At 51.1% G+C, this 20,139-nt stretch overlaps 1 protein-coding gene across 1 annotated transcript; it reads left to right on the top strand.

Annotated features, from left to right (window-relative positions):
• The first annotated feature begins 2,331 nt into the window (after positions 1–2,331).
• Positions 2,332–14,135, top strand: MUCL3 (mucin like 3). The gene is made up of 4 exons (XM_089918549.1): positions 2,332–2,425; positions 9,424–10,720; positions 11,540–13,418; positions 13,917–14,135. The coding sequence occupies exons 1-4, from the start codon at positions 2,344–2,346 to the stop codon at positions 14,061–14,063; spliced, it is 3,405 nt and encodes a 1,134-aa protein (XP_089774675.1). The 5' UTR covers positions 2,332–2,343; the 3' UTR covers positions 14,064–14,135.
• The last annotated feature ends 6,004 nt before the right edge of the window (positions 14,136–20,139 follow it).

Below are 20,139 nucleotides of genomic sequence, written 5' to 3' on the forward strand. Positions count from 1 at the left end.
GTGCAGGTTCAATCCCTGGCAGGGGAGCTAAGATCCCACATGCCTCACAGCCAAAAAACCAAAACATAAAACAGAAGCAATATTGTAAACAATTCAATAAAGACTTTAAAAATGGTCCACATCAAAAAAATCTTAAAAAAAAAAAAGGTGAGTGAAGCTATGGTCCAAATGTGTGGGTCCCTGAGGCCAGTGGAGCTGGGACCTGGTGCCCCAGAACTCTGAGAAGAACAGGGGCTTCAGGGTAAAAGATGACAGCTTGCCACACTTAGGGAGGGATGAGGGGAAAAGGGAACCGCAGTCTGGGTGGCTGAGAGGAAACACTGACCGGGCAGGAATGGGGGTTTGGGGCCACTGAAAGAGAGGCTTGGGAGCGCTGCGGGCTGACCAGCCCATGGAGGTGCTAAATTCAGCTCTAGGCAGTGAAGAATCAACTCTGTGAAGTTAGTTTATAACCTGGGTTTTGAATCCTGGCTTTGTCATTATAGCTGTGTGACCTTGTGCAAGTTACTTAACCTTTCTGTGCTCCATATTCCTCATTAATAATAATAACTAATAATGTATAATAATAATAACTAACACTTAAATAACACTTATTATGTGCCAGGTACTGTACATATTTTAGTTCACAGCAGCCCCGTGATATAAGCAGTATTACTGTCCCTTATTCTACTGAGGCCTGGGTCCCTGGGGGAAAGCGTGGGGTAGCAGACTAGTGGAAACAGGAGTTGTCAGTCAGTCCTGCGTCTAGATGAAGCCGCAGGGGAGGGGGGGTCTGCCTCTGCCTCAGTCTCCCCATCCTTCAGGACGCATTGCCTGGGAGGAAGGCTGCCCAGTTCTGAGCAGTTAGGCACCTGACTCCATGGAGCTTAATTAATCTCCCATTAATTGCATTAACGACCAGTTGGCCGCTCCTCTTCCCTCCCATTCCAGCCCTGCCTAGGGCTTAGGGACTAGTCATGCCAAGTACTGAGACGGATTCACATATTGGCCCTCTAGTCCTCCCATGAGCCCCACTGCCCCAGGGCCCTGGCCTCCTGCCCTCTGGGTCCAGCCCTCTCCACTCCCTCTGCCTGTTCCACGTCCCCCTAGAGGCAGTAGCCAGCCCTGGCTTCCACTCCATTCGGCCGAGTCAACACTATTGATTGTCTCCTGTGTGCCAGGCCCTGTCCCAGGTGCTGGGGATGCAGCAGACCTCACCTGCAGGGTGCTGACTTTCCAGTAGTGGAGACCCACAGTGAACAAATTAAGTGGGCGATAGGGGCAGTGACTGAGACACCTGGACCCATGGCTTTCTCTCTCCTTAGAGTCCCAGGTAGCCTGTCTCTCTCCTTAGAGTCCCAGGTAGCCTGTCCTCCCCTTACTCCAGCCTCAGTAACTGTCTCTTGGGAACGCAGTGTATGAATTTTGACAGTCTCTGAGCTAATGTTTGCTTCAGGCATGGAATCAGGACAAAGGGGAGAGAGAGACTCCAGGGAGCTCCTAGAAATGAGAGGTCTGCTTTTCTGTTTAGGGGTGGATGGGGGCTTGCAGGCAAAGAGACTGCCGCTGGACTGAGGTGGGAGAGGACGGGGCGAGGGGAGAGGGAAGGCAGAGCCCCTGTCCACTGAGCATCTCTGCCAAAGATCTTGGCTTCAGTGCCTCTGGGTGGCCTGGACCTGCTGGCATCCCTGGTGAGGAATGTCAGTCCCTGGGGTTCCATAGCTGTCTTGTCTCTGCCACTGCCTCCACTGTCCCCACTTCTTGTGTCATCTCTGGACACCTGGAAGCACCTGTCTCTGCTATGTGAGGGCTTTCCCGCTTCTCTGCTCTTTCACCTGATACTCATGGACAGCTCCACCCAGGGCAAAAAGAGTGACCTTGTGTGAGTAAGGGGTGTGGAGAGCTGGGCTGACACGAGAGAAGTGGGAGGGTGAATGTGCAGCTGGAGAAGAATCAGAATTTGAACCTCCTCCCAGAATCCAGGCATCCAACCAGCTCCCTCCCCATCTGGCCCCAGGCAGAACTCAGTCCTTCTGGAACCCGTCATCTGCTCCCCACCTGCCCAGAACCCTGGAGGCTGCCCACCCAATGCCCCACCTTCCACTGGGGCTGGGGCAGGAGTCTGTCCCTCCCAGTTGCCTTTCCCTAGCCCCAGATCCCACCCTTTCAGTAGGCATCCACGTTCCTTACTTCATGACGAAGCAGCTGCGGTCTCCTGTTATCAGGGCACCCCTGTGGGGTGGGGCAGTTCCATTTGTTTAAGATTTAGGCCTGAGGGGCCCCAGCCCCAATGACGTCAAACCTGGGCCCATATAAGCTGAGGGGACCCCAGCCCATGGCCTCAAGCAGCCATCCATCTCCAACATGGCTCAGCCGGCCCACTGCATCCATTCTATCTTTGGCCTCCAGTGCTGCTTCCTCTTCCTTCTAGCTTCCCGGGAGGCAGGTAAGGTGCCCTCAGAGACGAAGGGGTCACCATCACATGGGGGGATAGAAAATAGAGAGGCGTTGTTTCTTAGCATTCATACGGTTGAACGACCAGTCACAGAAATGAACAGCAAGTGACTATGTGGTGGGAAAGGGGGTGGGTTCGGAGCTACTACATACAGCTGCCTGGGGTGTACACTGCTCAAGTTCGCCATCTAAGGGGCATGTTGGAGGTGAATTACAGCCTATGCTCTGCTCCTCAAGACATGACCTGCAAGGCTGCAGCCACCAGAGGGGGACTTCTTTTAGTCTGGATAAAGACACTGGCTGGGCTGGCAGTCCTGGGTAGGCAGCGGCAGGGATCTTACACTCCCTGAGCCCCTGCTCTGTGCAGGGAATTCACAGGCGCTCGAGGGAGGTACTTCATCTCATTTCATGTCCTCAAAGCCCCTGAGGTGGTTAGTAATGTCCCATTTTATAGTGAGGCGAATGAGACTCAGAGAGGTAAAGGGCTTGTCCAAAGTCACAGAGGCAAGCAGGGGTTCCACCATGCCACCCCCGCCGCTGTCCTCAGGGGGCATAAGGTGCATTTCTTTCCCAAGAGCCCTGCTCAGTTCTGATCTGGGTTCCAGCCCTGACTCTAGCCCATGTACTTAGTCTGGGCTTCTGTAAAATGGGAAGGATGCCGCCTGGCTGACATGAAGTTACTATGTGCTTGGCGTTGTTCTAGGCACTGCATCTGTGTTTACTTATTTAATCCGCATGACAACTCGATAAGGTGTGTATGGTTTTATCCCCGTTTTACAGTTGGGAAACATCCCAAGGCTTTGGTAAGAAAGTAAATATAGAAAAGTTTGACGGTGGCCTATAGGGGGAAAAATTGTTTTAAAAAAGTGGATATACATATATGTATAACTGATTCACTTTGCTGTACACCTGAAATGAACACAACATTGTAAATCAACTATACTCCAATAAAAATTTAAGAAAAGAGGGCTTCCCTGGTGGCGCAGTGGTTAAGAGTCCACCTGCCGATGCAGGGGACGCGGGTTCGGGCCCTGGTCCGGGAAGATCCTGCATGCTGCGGAGCAACTGGGCCCACGCGCCACAGCTGCTGAGCCTGCGCTCTAGAGCCCGCGAGCCATGGCTGCTGGGGCGCCCGGGCCTAGGGCTTGTGCTCCGCAGCTAGAGAGGCCACCGCAATGAGAGGCCCGCACACTGCAGCGAAGGGTGGCCCCTGCTCACTGCAGCTGGAGAGGGCCAGAGTACAACAACGAAGACACAACACAGCCAAAAATAAATAAAATTAAGTAAATTAAAAAAAAAAAAGAGGTGCTGAATCATTTAAAAAAAAAAAAGAAAGAAAAGAAAATTTGACAAGCAAAATAGACCCTGTAAGATAAAGTGAAATTGCAAAATTAGTTCACTTAGTTAAGAGAGTTTTTTGACTGAACTTGGGGAGCAGAGATGCCCAAACACAGGGGCAGCTTGGAGGGGCCTGGGCAATTCAGAGGAGGGTCTTACAAGGTAGACACTTGGCAAAAATAGATTTAGAGAGACTCTCTACGTACTGCATAGGGTCATCCACAGTAACAGTGTTGATGATCCCAAACCAGGCCCGGGAAGGTTGTGAGTCTGGATGCTCTGGGCAGCACTGTGGGCAGGGGAAGCAGCAGCTTATCCTTCCAATGGTATTTGATCAAGGGTGATGTTAGAGAAAGTTTCTCCTTCCCTGAGCTCAGGGTCACGCTGGGGCCAGAGGGGATGCGAGCTGGTGACTGGGCAGATGGTGGACGGCAGGGGCAGGGGCAGGGGCTGAGGAATCTCTAAGTTGTCTCTGCTGGGTCTCAGCAGTGTCTTGATTTGATGCCCTTCCCCCCACCTCGAGGGTCTGGGGACAGAGGCATCAGAGCCGCCCTGAGCTGCCCACCACCCAGTCCCACGCACCTTCTCTTCCCCTTCCTGTCAGGCTGATTGTCTCACCTGCCGCTCTCCCTCCTCTCCTGTCCTGCTGCTGCCCAGGAAGAGGAACTTGTAGGGGGCAGAAGGGGATGAGTCCTGAATCATCTCCACACACATTCACTTTTTTCCCTCACATTCACTTTTTTTTTTACAGTTTATTTTATTTGTATTTTTTAAATTTTATTTATCTTATTTATTTTTCGCTGTGCCGGGTCTTCGTTGCTGCATGCGAGCTTTTCTCTAGTTGAGGCGAGCGGGGGCTGCTCTTCGTTGCGGTGCCGGGCTTCTCATTGTGGTGGCTTCTCTTGTTGCGGAGCACAGGCCCTAGAGTGCGCGAGCTTCAGTAGCTGTGGCACGCATGCTCAGTAGTTGTTGCTCCCGGGCTATAGAGCTCAGGCTCAGTAGTTGTGGCGCGGGGGCTTAGTTGCTCCGAGGCATGTGGGATCTTCCCAGACCAGGGATCGAACATGTGTCCCCTGCATTGGCAGGTGGATTCTCAACCACTGCGCCACCAGGGAAGTCCCTCTTCACATTCACTTTTGAGGGAGATTTTCTCTGAGGCACAGGACAGGCACAGGGCACACTCAAGATCCAAATTCTGGAGCAGGACACTCTGGGCTCTGTGTGTGTGGTCTGGGAGACAGCCACGCTAGAGCTTGGCTGGCTGGGATGGAGGGGACGGGTGGGGAGGGAAGAGCCGCTGGGCGCTCAGATTCTGCAGAGAAGAGCAAGGGGGTGATAGGTGAGGGAGGGCTTGAGTCTGGGGTGGGGTTGGAATGGAGTCAGGGTGCAAGTGGAGTGTGAGTCAGGGCTGACACATAACTGTGTCCAGCAGACGGTGCGGCCAGGGTAGGGAGGGAAGAGTGACAAGAGGAGTGGATGAAGACCTTTAGCCCACAGGTCTGGGGTATGCCCTGTCACTTATCCACAGGACCAGTCAATACCCAGACTCAGATAACTAGATCCTAGAACCCCAGAGTCGGCATCATGCAGCCACAGAACCACAGGTGCAGCATCTAGATTAAATCATCACTGAAGAAAGCACAGATGGGGCTGAGGTCCTGCCTGAGGAGAATCTAAAAAAAGACATTTTCCTATAGCAAATGTTATTTGATTTAATTTCTATGACAAAAATAATATATGCTCAATCTAGAAGCTGAAAATGGAAAAAATTAGAAAGAAAAAGAAAATCTTTTCTAATACTCTGTAGTTGTCCATGCAAACATTTGAGTGTTTTTCCCTTTCATCTTTTTTTTTTTACTATGTCTGTGTTTTAGGTCACATATTGAACTTAAACTGTATAGACACTTTAACAAACATTTATGCACATTATTGCAAATGGAGTAAGCCATTTTTGAGGGACTCTTTTGTGTGAGGCTGCTCTAACAGAGACTCCATAGCACGAGTCACTTAGTAGGATGTCCATCTTCTTTTCAAACTAGTGAATGAAGCAGATAGAACAGACCCTTGGAACTGTACATAGTTTTGATGCTGTGGGATTTGTTTTTACTCTTTTATCCAGGCTGAGTATCTACCACCAGTGTCTTGTGCTAAAGCCAGGTTTTGCTCTCTCCCTATACCTCAGTGACCAAAACAGTTCTTTTCTGACCATTATTATAGTCAGTGGAATGAATATCTTATGGTGGAAACTTCCTAGGAAAAGAAAGTTGCTACCAATGACAGATTTCCTGGGGAGAAGAGATGGTCATCTCAACCTGGGGGTTAGGTCACTGATTTGCCTCAAGGCTCAGGACCAAGGAATCCCTTGAGCTTCAACTCCAGGTTTTATAATCAATGGTTCCACAACTATGTGATGCTGGAATTCTAAAATCTAGTTATCTGAGTCTGGTTATTGACTATGTGGCTCCTGTGATTAAATAACGACCAATATCCCAAAATGGGTGGGCGAGAGACCTTCTTTCAACATCTTTTCATCTCAGGGCTCAATTACTTAACATAGCAGAAGTTACCCTTGGTCTCCCAACCTTTGGAGGCCACAATTATGTTTGTTTTCTTACTTAATATGCATAATGAAAGGTTGTTGGCATGGCTTCTGAAGAGTTTTCATCAGTCTTAAAATATTGTCTCATTCATCCATTCAACAAATACTTATGAAGTGCCTCCTATGGGCCAAACATTGCTCTGGGCTGGAGACCTAGGCAATGAATAAAACACATAAAAGTCCCTGCCACTGGGGGAAGTAAACCGCACTTGTAATACCTTAGAAACTGGTGAGTGCAATGCTGATAAAACACAGCAAGGGAAAGCAGCTCAGGAATGTGTGTGTGGGGGTGGGTGGGGGGGTATTGAAGTGTGGTCAAGGTAGATGCAGAAGTATATGGGGTGGGGGTGGGGGGAAGCCAGGAGAGACACCTGGAACTGCAGAAGACAGGAGGGCAAGGCCACAGGCTCAGGCTCCCCTTACTACCAGGAGAAGAGCAGAGCAAAGTATGAGATTGTTTCAAAGACTACAACTTGAATTCAGCAAACACTTTCAAGAGCCTTCTACGCTCCAGAGTCTTCTATGCTCCATACTTCCTTTAGTCCTCACACTAAACTGGTACGTTGACATCATCGTTATTTACTGTTGAGGACATGGGGCTTCGGAGCATTTAAGTGACCTGAGTAAGGATGCAAACCTAGTGAGGGATAGTGCCTGGACTCTATCCTCTCCTCAGATTCTTTAAGGCCAGTGGAATTTGCCACTCCGGGCTGCTGCCTGCACATTTATTCACTCCATGGATACTTAGTCATCTCCTATCACATTTAAAAGCATCTGGGGTGTAGTGAAAAGCCTCTTTGCCAATTACTCACCTTCTTTGAACTTCCTTTCCTCACCTGTAAAAGAGTAAGATCATACACTTGCCTCACAAGTTCGTGGTGAAGATTAAATAAACAAATATATGTTTTTGGTCTTTTTTTTTTTAAACCCACTGAGTTGTACACTTTATTTATTTATTTATTTGGTTGCACTGGGTCTTAGTTGCGGCTCACAGGCTCCTTAGTTGCGGCATGAGAACTCTTAGTTGTGGCATGCATGTGGGTTCTAGTTCCCTGACTAAGGATCGAGCCCAGGCCCCCTGCATTGGAAGTGCTGAGTCTTATCCACTGCGCCACCGGGGAAGTCCCTAAACAAATATATGAACATCATCTTTCAGAGGTTCCACAAATGTCAGTGTTCTTCCTTCCCCAAGAGACTGGGCTGACCTATAGGCTGTATAGTGTGGGCTTAACCAGTTAAAGCCTGGGCCTGGGAGCCCAGAATGTATGTTCCAGTTCTGTCTCAACCTCTTACTTGCTGAGTGTCCTTGGGGAGATTACTTAACCTCTCTGAACCTTGTTTCCTCATCTATAAAAAGAGAGAATAACAAATAGTTCTCAACCTCAAATGGTTGTTGTAAAAAGTAAATGAGTTAATACATGCCCTCCTTCGTAGGACCTGCCTGTCTCCCAGTAAGTGTTCCAGAAAGGTTGGCCATTGCTGTGGCTGTGGGATTGTGTGCAAGTCACCATTGCTCCAAGAAATTCAAGTTTCTTGGCTGTAAAATAGGGACATTGACAGATTCTAAGATGCCTTGTGGGGAGCTGGGAGATCAATCACCTTAGAAGACAACCCAGAAAGAGAATGACTATGAGGCAATTAGCTGAGCTCCTGGCCCCAAGAAGGGGCCCAATAAACAAGGGCCACGGTCGGTATTGCTGCCGAGGGAATCAGAGAATGGACCCGGCCTGGTGAAGTGAGGGCCTGGCAGTTCAGTCCTCCTCTCTCTCCCCAACCTTGAATCCGATCAGGGACTTGGGCTTCCCTCCTACCCTCACCCCCTTCTCATCCACCCGTATTTCTTTCAAGGACTAAGTTCCCCAACCCTCAACCCTCTTAAGGAGTCAGCAGGGAGATGGATGGATTGTGGTTTCCGGTGACTGGGAGTGTATCCAGGCTCTGGTTGCCACCTTGAGTTAACAGAGTCTGGAAAGCTCAGTTATGTAACGACGCTATCTCTCTCACTTTTCCCACTCTCCTGGCTCTTACTGTCCTGGTTAGATATCAGAGACATCGCCTCTGTTCCCACTGGTTGTTCTTCCATGGAATTAAGGCCCACATCTGTTCATTGATAGGGGTGTTTTCTCTCACTCCCTGTCCATAAACATAGTCGGTCCCTGCCAGAATCCAGCTGCCTTGTTCACACCTCCCAGGACCCCCAAGTCGATATCCTTTTCTTTCAGAAGGGTCACCTTCATCTATCTCAGATGGCTTCAGGTGTGTGAAGAGGGGGAGCCAGTGGGGAACCATAAGGGTTGAGTCATCTCATCCGCTTCCCTGCATCCAGGTCAATCTTCATCACCAAAATGAAAGGTTCCCATCCCCCTCCTCTACCTACAGTCCATCCCTCTTCTTATCCTCTCACGCATCACCTGTGTCTACTTACTAATCTCTGTGGGAAGTTTTGCCAGATGTCTCACCGCAGTCTCTCGCACAGTCACATTTGGGATGGAGCTGGACTATTAAGGAAAGATAGAGATTCTGACATTTATTCCCTTTCCTCTCAGCTCTACAGTGGAAAGGCAGCTCCATTCCATAAGTATATAAACTCTAAAACAGCACTTGCGGAGCAAAAGGCCAGTCAATGTCTCCTCTCAAAATCTTACAGTGTGATAAGCCGGACAGGGAGGTTGACAGGCACACAAACAACTGCAATGTCACGTTGAAGGTAGCAGGAAAGAGTAACTAACCAAGAATTTTTTTGAGCACCGAGATGAAGCTGGATCTTATCTGCTTAGAAAGATCAGGAAAGATGCCATACAGCTAGAAAGATCTGAACTTGAGAACTGAAGAGTAGAGGTGGAGAGGAGAGAGGTGGCATTGTTGCTGAAAGGACAGCCTCGACAAAGGTCCAGAGACTGGAGGTGAGAATGGGGATTAGATACCAGAGTATTCTGAAGAGACTGGCTGGGGAGATACATCTTGGGTAACAAAGGGACCCCTAGAGATGAGGTGAGAAGGGAAGCAGGGAAGAGCATGGAGGAAGTTTCTTATTTGCCTCCCTCCCTTCACAGGTGCTGCCACACTTCAAGAACACCAGAAAACTCATGAACACCCAACATCTGATCATTTTTCCTCTCTGGCTCAAGGCCCTGTTTCTATTAACCGCTCTGACTACATTGCTCTTCATTCAGAACAAAGCTCCCCAGACCACTCAATATCTACAGAAACCCATAAGCGAAAACACCAATGCAATACCACACACCACTCCAAGCTGCTTCACCAGGATGTAGATAACTCCCAAAGCTCTGCAACTCAAGATGCTCCTCCCACTTCTGAACAAAACCCCAGCAATCAAGGAAAAGACCCAATTACCAGGAACAAACACAACATCAATACTTATGACTCCACTAACACAGATAAAGAATCGGTTCACAAAAAACATCCAATCCCAGAACCCAAGAGCAAGACAACTTGTATTAAGCGCACAACAAAGAGACCAACAGTAAAAAGTAACCCAGCTAAAACTGTAACACCATGTACCACCTCAGACAAGACCACTGAAAAGACCACACAAAAGCCAGGAAAACCTAAAGAACAAAAACAAACAACCATGTCAAGTCATGAGAGGACCACAGGAGCCTCAGAAAATCCCACAAGACACGGAGGAAAGACCACATCGGGCCGCGAGAGGACCACGGACACCCCAGAAACACCCACGGGACACAGAGGAAAGACCACATCGGGCCACGAGAGGACCACGGGCACCCCAGAAACACCCACGGGACACGGAGGAAAGACCACATCGGGCCACGAGAGGACCACGGGCACCCCAGAAACACCCACGGGACACGGAGGAAAGACCACATCGGGCCACGAGAGGACCACGGGCACCCCAGATACACCCACGGGACACGGAGGAAAGACCACATCGGGCCACGAGAGGACCACGGGCACCCCAGAAACACCCACGGGACACGGAGGAAAGACCACATCGGGCCACGAGAGGACCACGGGCACCCCAGAAACACCCACGGGACACGGAGGAAAGACCACATCGGGCCACGAGAGGACCACGGGTACCCCAGATACACCCACGGGACACGGAGGAAAGACCACATCGGGCCACGAGAGGACCACGGGCACCCCAGATACACCCACGGGACACGGAGGAAAGACCACATCGGGCCACGAGAGGACCACGTGCACCCCAGAAACACCCACGGGACACGGAGGAAAGACCACATCGGGCCACGAGAGGACCACGGGCACCCCAGATACACCCACGGGACACGGAGGAAAGACCACATCGGGCCACGAGAGGACCACGGGCACCCCAGAAACACCCACGGGACACGGAGGAAAGACCACATCGGGCCACGAGAGGACCACGTGCACCCCAGAAACACCCACGGGACACGGAGGAAAGACCACATCGGGCCACGAGAGGACCACGTGCACCCCAGAAACACCCACGGGACACGGAGGAAAGACCACATCGGGCCACAAGAGGACCACGGGCACCCCAGAAGCACCCACGGGACACGGAGGAATGACCACATCGGGCCACGAGAGGACCACGGGCACCCCAGAAACACCCACGGGACACGGAGGAAAGACCACATCGGGCCACGAGAGGACCACGTGCACCCCAGAAGCACCCACGGGACACGGAGGAATGACCACATCGGGCCACGAGAGGACCACGGGCACCCCAGAAACACCCACGGGACACGGAGGAAAGACCACATCGGGCCACGAGAGGACCACGGGCACCCCAGAAGCACCCACGGGACACGGAGGAAAGACCACATCGGGCCACGAGAGGACCACGGGCACCCCAGAAACACCCACGGGACACGGAGGAAAGACCACATCGGGCCACGAGAGGACCACGTGCACCCCAGAAGCACCCACGGGACACGGAGGAATGACCACATCGGGCCACGAGAGGACCACGGGCACCCCAGAAACACCCACGGGACACGGAGGAAAGACCACATCGGGCCACGAGAGGACCACGGGCACCCCAGAAACACCCACGGGACACGGAGGAAAGACCACATCGGGCCACGAGAGGACCACGTGCACCCCAGAAACACCCACGGGACACGGAGGAAAGACCACATCGGGCCACGAGAGGACCACGTGCACCCCAGAAACACCCACGGGACACGGAGGAAAGACCACATCGGGCCACGAGAGGACCACGGGCACCCCAGATACACCCACGGGACACGGAGGAATGACCACATCGGGCCACGAGAGGACCACGGGCACCCCAGAAACACCCACGGGACACGGAGGAAAGACCACATCGGGCCACGAGAGGACCACGGGCACCCCAGAAACACCCACGGGACACGGAGGAAAGACCACATCGGGCCACGAGAGGACCACGGGCACCCCAGATACACCCACGGGACACGGAGGAAAGACCACATCGGGCCACGAGAGGACCACGGGCACCCCAGAAACACCCACGGGACACGGAGGAAAGACCACATCGGGCCACGAGAGGACCACGGGCACCCCAGAAACACCCACGGGACACGGAGGAAAGACCACATCGGGCCACGAGAGGACCACGGGCACCCCAGAAACACCCACGGGACACGGAGGAAAGACCACATCGGGCCACGAGAGGACCACGTGCACCCCAGAAACACCCACGGGACACGGAGGAAAGACCACATCGGGCCACGAGAGGACCACGGGCACCCCAGAAACACCCACGGGACACGGAGGAAAGACCACATCGGGCCACGAGAGGACCACGGGCACCCCAGAAACACCCACGGGACACGGAGGAAAGACCACATCGGGCCACGAGAGGACCACGGGAACCCCAGAAGCACCCACGGGACACGGAGGAATGACCACATCGGGCCACGAGAGGACCACGGGCACCCCAGAAACACCCACGGGACACGGAGGAAAGACCACATCGGGCCACGAGAGGACCACGTGCACCCCAGAAGCACCCACGGGACACGGAGGAATGACCACATCGGGCCACGAGAGGACCACGTGCACCCCAGAAGCACCCACGGGACACGGAGGAATGACCACATCGGGCCACGAGAGGACCACGGGCACCCCAGAAACACCCACGGGACACGGAGGAAAGACCACATCGGGCCACGAGAGGACCACGGGCACCCCAGAAACACCCACGGGACACGGAGGAAAGACCACATCGGGCCACGAGAGGACCACGGGCACCCCAGATACACCCACGGGACACGGAGGAAAGACCACATCGGGCCACGAGAGGACCACGGGCACCCCAGAAACACCCACGGGACACGGAGGAAAGACCACATCGGGCCACGAGAGGACCACGGGCACCCCAGATACACCCACGGGACACGGAGGAAAGACCACATCGGGCCACGAGAGGACCACGGGCACCCCAGATACACCCACGGGACACGGAGGAAAGACCACATCGGGCCACGAGAGGACCACGGGCTCCCCAGAAACACCCACGGGACACGGAGGAAAGACCACATCGGGCCACGAGAGGACCACGGGCACCCCAGAAACACCCACGGGACATGGAGGAAAGACCACATCGATCCATGAGGGAAGCACTGGCACCTCTGCAAAGCCCACAGGACATGAAGGAAAGACCAAATGGACCCATTACAAGAACTCAGGAACTCCAGCAGAATCTACTAGACATCAGGGAAAGACCGCATTGGCCACTGAGACCACAAAATCCCCAATTAAACACACAGAAAATTCAACGAAAGTCACAGCAGCCACAGAGAGTATAAGACCTCCAGTGAAGGTCACAGGAGACACGTCTATCAGTACTACCTCTCCTTGTCCAAAAAAACCTGAGATTTCCCGTCATGTGTCAGTTGGTTCTTCTACAGCCACCAGATCGATCATGTCGGAAGCCCCTGACAAGAGCCATCCACACCAGAACAAAGCTGGCTCACAAGGAGATTTCCATGCTGGAGAGAGGGGGGAGAATGATTCCTTCCCTGCATGGGCCATAGTTATCGTGGTCCTGTTGATAGTGATTCTCCTCCTGGTGTTCCTTGGCCTGATTTTCTTGGTAAGGGAGAGTGATGCCCAGGGGAGTGAACCCATGGGATAAGGAGTTGAGGAGATGTTATGGATCAGAACTGGAGGGACTAATAAGTCTAGGAAAAGAGGCATAGTGTGGAGGATGGTAATAGAGGGATTGTGGTGGTGGAAACTATGGAGAAAGAAAATAGATGCATGTGACATGAAAAGTGGAATTGGGAAGAAAGCAGTGGCTGAGAAAAAAAGAGTGTAAAGTAGGGAAAATTTTGGAGTTGGCGTGTGAGAATGGGGGATATTAGAATAAGGAAAATAAGACAGAGGAAGGAACTGGAGATGAAGTCTGGAAATCAATGTACCGGATCTGGGGCTGGAATAAGGATTAGGGTTTGAATGGAATCTTGGGAAAGGAGCAAGCCAACGTCCAGGGTCAGGGAGAATAGAATCAAAGGACCTGAGATATGGGTGTCGAGGAAAGTAAATGGCATGGCAGATGGTACTCATGCCTCCTTTCTCTTCCCAATCACAGGTCTCCTATTTGGCACGAACACGCCGTGCACTGATCCAGAACACTGAGGACAATGACCCAGAGGATGATGGGGGCCCCACTTCCTACCCAGTCCACCTGATGGAGCAACAGACTCTTGGCATGACCCAGATCTCTTCCCCACAATGATGTTTCAGAAATCGCCAACCCCCAGCTCTTCCATGCCTTACCCCTTTCCTGGATGGAAAATGAGACCCACAATTCCTATTTCCTGGACTCCAGGAAGGGCAAAGTACTGATGGTTAACACATCAACCCTTCAACTGCTGTGTTATTGAAACTGGTCAAGGGGTGAAGTGATAAGCAAAAAGGATATGAGTTTGGGGTATAGAAAAGAAAGAACGAATAATACAGGCAAGTGTTCTCTAGAGAAGATGATGATCTGAAAATGAAAAGGTGTCTGATGGATGTACAGAGTGGGGATCAATATAGGACTCTGAGTTTTGGGAGGGACAGCACAGTGAAGGGAAGTTCGGGGGCCTTAGAAGGCAATGCTCCAGACTGACTGTGAGTCAGGGTTATGGGCAGGGCGAGTTGAAAGACAGAGTTTCTGGGTTTCAGGACCAACCTATATTATTTCCATCTACTATTACTTAGAGTTTGTGGGAAACAGACTTGTCTCTGAGTTCCCAGGGCCCTTGACTGTTTTTGGTTTTTTTTTAATGAAAAAATAGGATCTGAGAAGAAAAGAGGATTTCCTTCTCCACCCTCTCCATTCTCAGAAAAATTCCAGAAAAGATCATAAATATCTGTCACCCAGATGGCTCTTCCCTCTCCCTCCTGAATCCCTTAGTTTTCCTAAATGTCTGCAGTGGGCATCCTGTTGGTTTGGCTTGCTGGATTGTGTGTGGGCACACAGGGAGGGATTTTTGTTTGGCCTGCAGTCTCATCCATGGATCCCCACCCCAGACCTTCCTTGACGGTGTTCCCCACTCATCATTTATTTTCCTCTCTCCCCGCAAAGCCCCAAGGTCTTGGCTTTTTTTCTGTAGGAGTCATCCATCTTCTCTACTGCCCCTATTCTCTCCACACCTTCACCCCAGATTCTGATTTTTCTCCTTGCAGACATTTCATCTGTGTATGTTTTCTGGATTTTCTCTCCAATTTACTAAAGCCCTTTCACTTATTACTGATTGGGCAGAGGGAGTAAGGGAGAGTTAGCTGATGACAGATAACTTCTTTCTATCTATTGGTCTTTTTACAATAAAGTGTAAAGTATTTATAAAGTATGGCATCGTAATTACTGGGCTATCAGTTGGGAGAAAGTCCTGACTGGTGTTCCTGGCTCTGGCTGTGACCTTACAGATGACCTTGAGCAGGAGTGGCTGGAAGACAGGAATTCTTTGGAGGGTCGAGGAAGAGAAGGCTGAATTTCCACTGTTCCTAAAATGGCTCGTTCCTGGATTTCCAGAAGAGCCAGCCTGAGTTCATGCCTGGCTCATTTGCATGGTGACAAAATGAGGAGAAAAATGGGTTAATTAATAAGCAAGTATTTCTAAGCACCTATTATACATTCTGTTGAGGATTACAAAGAAGTATACGACATAGTTCTCATCTGAGACACAAATACAGGAAAATTAAAATTAAATAATTCAGTACGAGTTATCACAAGGCAGCACTACACAGAATAAAACAAAACTCTAACGAATTAAGCCCAATGTTTATGCACATCTGCCATGTTCCATACTCACGGTAGGAGAGCAGCCCTGCTCCAAAACCATTCCGTGCCCAAATGTCAGTCCCAACCGAACCACCGCCCATCATCCACGTAGCCTTGGGTCTCACTCTTAGTGGAAGAGGATAGCATCAGCACCTCTGCTGACCGGAAAGGCACTCCAGTTTGCCACAGGCCTTCCAACCTTGACTTTATCCAGAATCAAACAGCAGGGCTGCGAGCAGCTTTTTGCCACTTTTGGCATCTCCATTTGCAGGAAGCTGGAAGCCCATCATGGACAGTAATCCGAACCCGGACACTCGTGTCAGTGGATTATCTGCCAGGACCCAGCCCTGGGCTGGGAGGGCCCTGAGGCCTGAGGGGTTCTCTGAATCTTCCACTGCAGATCTGCTCTGCTAAGGGCAGAATTGTAGCGTGAGTGCCAGAAAGGAGGCAAGCCAGGTGCCAGAGGGACCCCAGACTTAGGTCCCTGGAGAGAGCCTTGAGGCAGAGAAGGACACCTGGGCTCTGGAAGAGGGCTGGAGTGCCATAGGACAAAGGAGGAAGCTGCCCGGCTTTTAGTCTCTGGGCAGATGGTGACGCAGCATGTGGCAGCTCCCATGACAGGAAAGTCACTCGCTCTGGGAGGAAAGCAGATACCCCCTAACCCCAGCCTCTAACCATGAATTTCCCCAGCCTGGACCCTAATTAAAAAACCAAAACAAAATGAAGCAAAACATCCAACTCGACCAATGCCTCCCTGCCAAGGCACCAAAATGGAGCATTGGGGGTCAAAGAGCGTGTGTTTGGGGGAGTGGGGGAGGTTCTACATCTCCCCAAAGCAAACGGGGACAGTGAGTGCCATGGGCCCCAGGGCACAGCCCTGAATGTCTCCCTTCCCACTTCTCTCTCCCAGGCTAGTGATCACTTTGCTATCTAAGGGGAAATCCTTTAACAAGCTCTGGAGCTGGGCTCTCATTGGGAAAAATTACTTAATGAGTGAGTGGCAAGGCAGGGAACGCTCCCCGGCCACCTTCCTGGGGAAGAGAGAGCACGTCCTAGCAGCGAGCACCCAAGATCCCTAGGGCTAGAGCAGGCTCCAGGTGCGAGAGCAGAGGGGAAGCCTGAGTAGGGCGGCCCGGGGCCAGGCAGCGGGGACTCTGGGTTCCCCAGTCCACGGCCCTCCTTCCCTGGAGGCTCCACTTGACCTGTGGCTCCTGAATCTCACTCCCTAACAGAGCGGAGTCTGGCTGAGGGCGACAGTAGGCTCATCTGAGGATCCCGCCAGGTCCCCACCTCCCCCCGAGGAGCGGCCCGCCTGGGCCTCGGCCGATGCCCTCCTCCCACCCTGAAGCCACTCTGATGGGGGGGGCGGAGTTTTGGGCGAGTCCCCCGTCCTGGCCTCAGCCACAGTCTCTGAGAGCATCACAACCTCCACGATAACATCCGTGCCCACAACACCCTCTACTTTGATCTCTGAATCCACTGAGGCCTCCACCAAAGCGCCGGAGACTACCCGTCCTCAGCAATAGCATATGTGTCCACCACTGGCTCTAGGAGTACGACAACATCTTCTGAGACCGCCATGGTCTCCACCACCAACTCTGAGACCAGGACAGCTGCCAGCACAGCCTAGCCTCTGATACCACAACAGTCTCCACTAAAATCTCTGTGACAGCTACAGCTCTGTGCCCTCCACAGCTACCACAGTGCCCGCTGAGACCACAGCAGCCTCTGACAGCACCTCAGCCTCCATGATGACATCTGTGCCCACCACAGTCTCCACCAATGAAGCCACCACAGGCTTTGAGACCACTCACCATAGCTTCTACCACAGTCTCAGGAACCACTGTGGAGTCTGTGCCCACCAAAGCCTCTGAAACTACTGTGGCCTCGACATACTGAACCCTGGTCCAGGGGATGCAAACGATAATTCACAAGACAGCTCTGGCCTGTTATCTGTCTTTCCAAAGGAAGTGCTGTTGGAACACAGTCACACCTATTTGTTTACATCTATAGCTGCTTTCCAGGTACTTTGCGTAACTGTAACAGAGACTGTGACCAAACAGCTTACAAATTTACCATCTGGCCCTTTACAGGAAAAGTTTGCCAATCCTTGCTCTAGTCCAAGACCAAACTATTTTTTTTCATACTCTGGCACTTGCTCTGAATAAAACCACCTCTGCACTTGCCATCAGCACTCGTACTGGAACTGATTCTACCCACTTTGTTCTGAGCCACCCTCTGCTATTCCAGTGACGGACACTGTTCTTGTATCAGTGTAGCCACGTCTCATCTAAACACAACCATTGCTGCCAACAGCACCATCTCTACTGCCTCTCCTGTCCTCCCACCTTGTCTGAGTCCCCCGCCCCCACCCCGCCTCCGTCCCTGGGGTCGCCAGCTTCTTCACGTGGGTCATCTGTTCCGAGCACACTCAGCTCAACTTTGTTGATCACCACGATTGTGTTAGCTTATGTCACCTCTGCTCCAAGCCATGAGCACTGCCTCATCCATGGAAAAATCTTATTCTGTCATCTCTTCCTCCAGCACCATCCTTATACCCAGTGACTACATCACAAGACTACCAGACCCTATTCCTTTCATCCCAACCCACGCTCTTCTCTGTGGGTGACCACTTCCATAATTGAATAGATCTCCCACGTCCACATGTGTCATGGTCACATTTCCTCAATCTTCTGCTTCCACCATCAACAGCACCATCCATGCACGTATTCTACCTCCTCTTCTGTAAGACACTCACCTTTATTCTGGGGACCATGGCCTCAGGCGAATCACTTTCTACCATCTCTCGTCCCACCACAACACCTCTCCTCAAACCACCAGCACCAGAGATGTGTTAGATCAACCCCTCTGCTCTAAGGACACCTGCCTCCCTGTTAATTATCTCCACTACCAATGCATCATATCGTGTGACCTGTTTCCTAGACACTAGGATCACTGGAACCAAACCAACTACCCCCATCTCTGTCTCCACAGCTCCTGGAACGGACTCCACATCCCCTGCTCCAGGAATACTGTCCCTGGGAGAGCCCCAAATACCTCTGCCCTGGGCACATCCATTATTGGCACATCATCCACCACATCAGTGCCAGGTACTAGGACCACCAGGACAGGATCTACCCATGAGCCAACCACCACTCCTGGAACCAGCACCATCTCCCATAAAACAAGCCCAGTCTCCATGGGCACAAGCACAGTTAGCGTGAGCCACACACCAGCACATGTGATTAAACCAAGTGGATATTTGCGGCTCTGAGGCATCATCCTCATCTCTTGGGCTGCAGTCATGGTTAGTGTTGGACTGTTAGTAGACTGAGTTTTGCCTCGTGAGTTACTGTACATGGAGATGGGGGGAACCCACCTAGAAGATGGATCATGAATGGGAATAGAATAATGGGAATGGGACCAGCAAGATATTCAGAACGAGAAAGCAGTCAGTGTGTGGCGAGTTACACATATGCTAACCCAATCGACATAAGAGCAGCAGGAGTGAAGTCGCAGTCTCACAAAGTCAGATTTATCGGCTTGTTGCACCAAAGGAGACTGTACACTAGAGGGACTAAGGAGCTTCTTACCAACTAAGGAAAAGAGTCATTACAGTATTGAGGGAAGCGTGGAGTTTGGGCGAAAGTTAAATGAAGCAGAGTTTTAATAAGCTCAAAACAAAGCAGGGCTGTGTGTACAAGGATCCACAGCAGCTCTAGACTGTGAAGTGGACCTGGTTTCCTTGGAAAGTACAAAGTTAAGAGATGTGGAATGTTATTCAGAAACTCATCTGCCTCTGGGTAGGAAATCCAGGCTGCTTCTCTGTGCCAAAGTAACTTAGATTCTCCAGACAAGAATGGGATATTTCCTTCTTACTGATATAATTTCAAACAGCAAATTTGCTATTTTAGACAACCAAATTTTTCACTGACGAAATCATTGAAAGTGAGTAAGTCACTCAACGAAGGGGGTTGTTTTGATGTTTTACGGCTGCAGCGTGTCCTTGGGGAAAATATTCTTCCCAGTAATCTTTGCATCTGGTTTAATCCACATTGTTATATCCCAGCCTGGTTAACAGCAGGGTAGATTGCTACTTTCTCAGTCTGATTTTTACTTTCTCACATAGCATAATACAAAGACCGCAAGAGGGAGCAAAACAGAAAATATAAACAATAGATTATATAGCAAGAAATGGAAAAAAAAGAAAACAAATGTGAAGTGGGGGCCCAAGAGAGAGGTAAGTGTATGGGTCTATGTGGTGTGGATAGAGGCAAGGATAAGGGAAAGCATATCTATTATAAAATAGCTGGAACTATATAGCACCAGAAAAAGGATCTCTAGAAAGTGATAATCATTCGGGCCCCCAACAGATTTTTCACGATCATAGATATTACCACATGCTACTTCCTGGGGTGAGAGTACGGGGCTCTTTCCCCCTCTTTTTATGATTTTACCCAAGTGAAAAGAAATTCACTTTTGTAGGTACCCCTTAGCACAGCTCAGATAGGCTGGCCATTTCAAAATACTCGACTACACAGTAAGG

Source organism: Delphinapterus leucas, chromosome 10 (genome assembly GCF_059928025.1).
Source record: "Delphinapterus leucas isolate spDelLeu-1000000601 "Yukka" chromosome 10, BTC_Dleu_Yukka2, whole genome shotgun sequence".
Classification (NCBI taxonomy): Eukaryota; Metazoa; Chordata; class Mammalia; order Artiodactyla; family Monodontidae; genus Delphinapterus; species Delphinapterus leucas.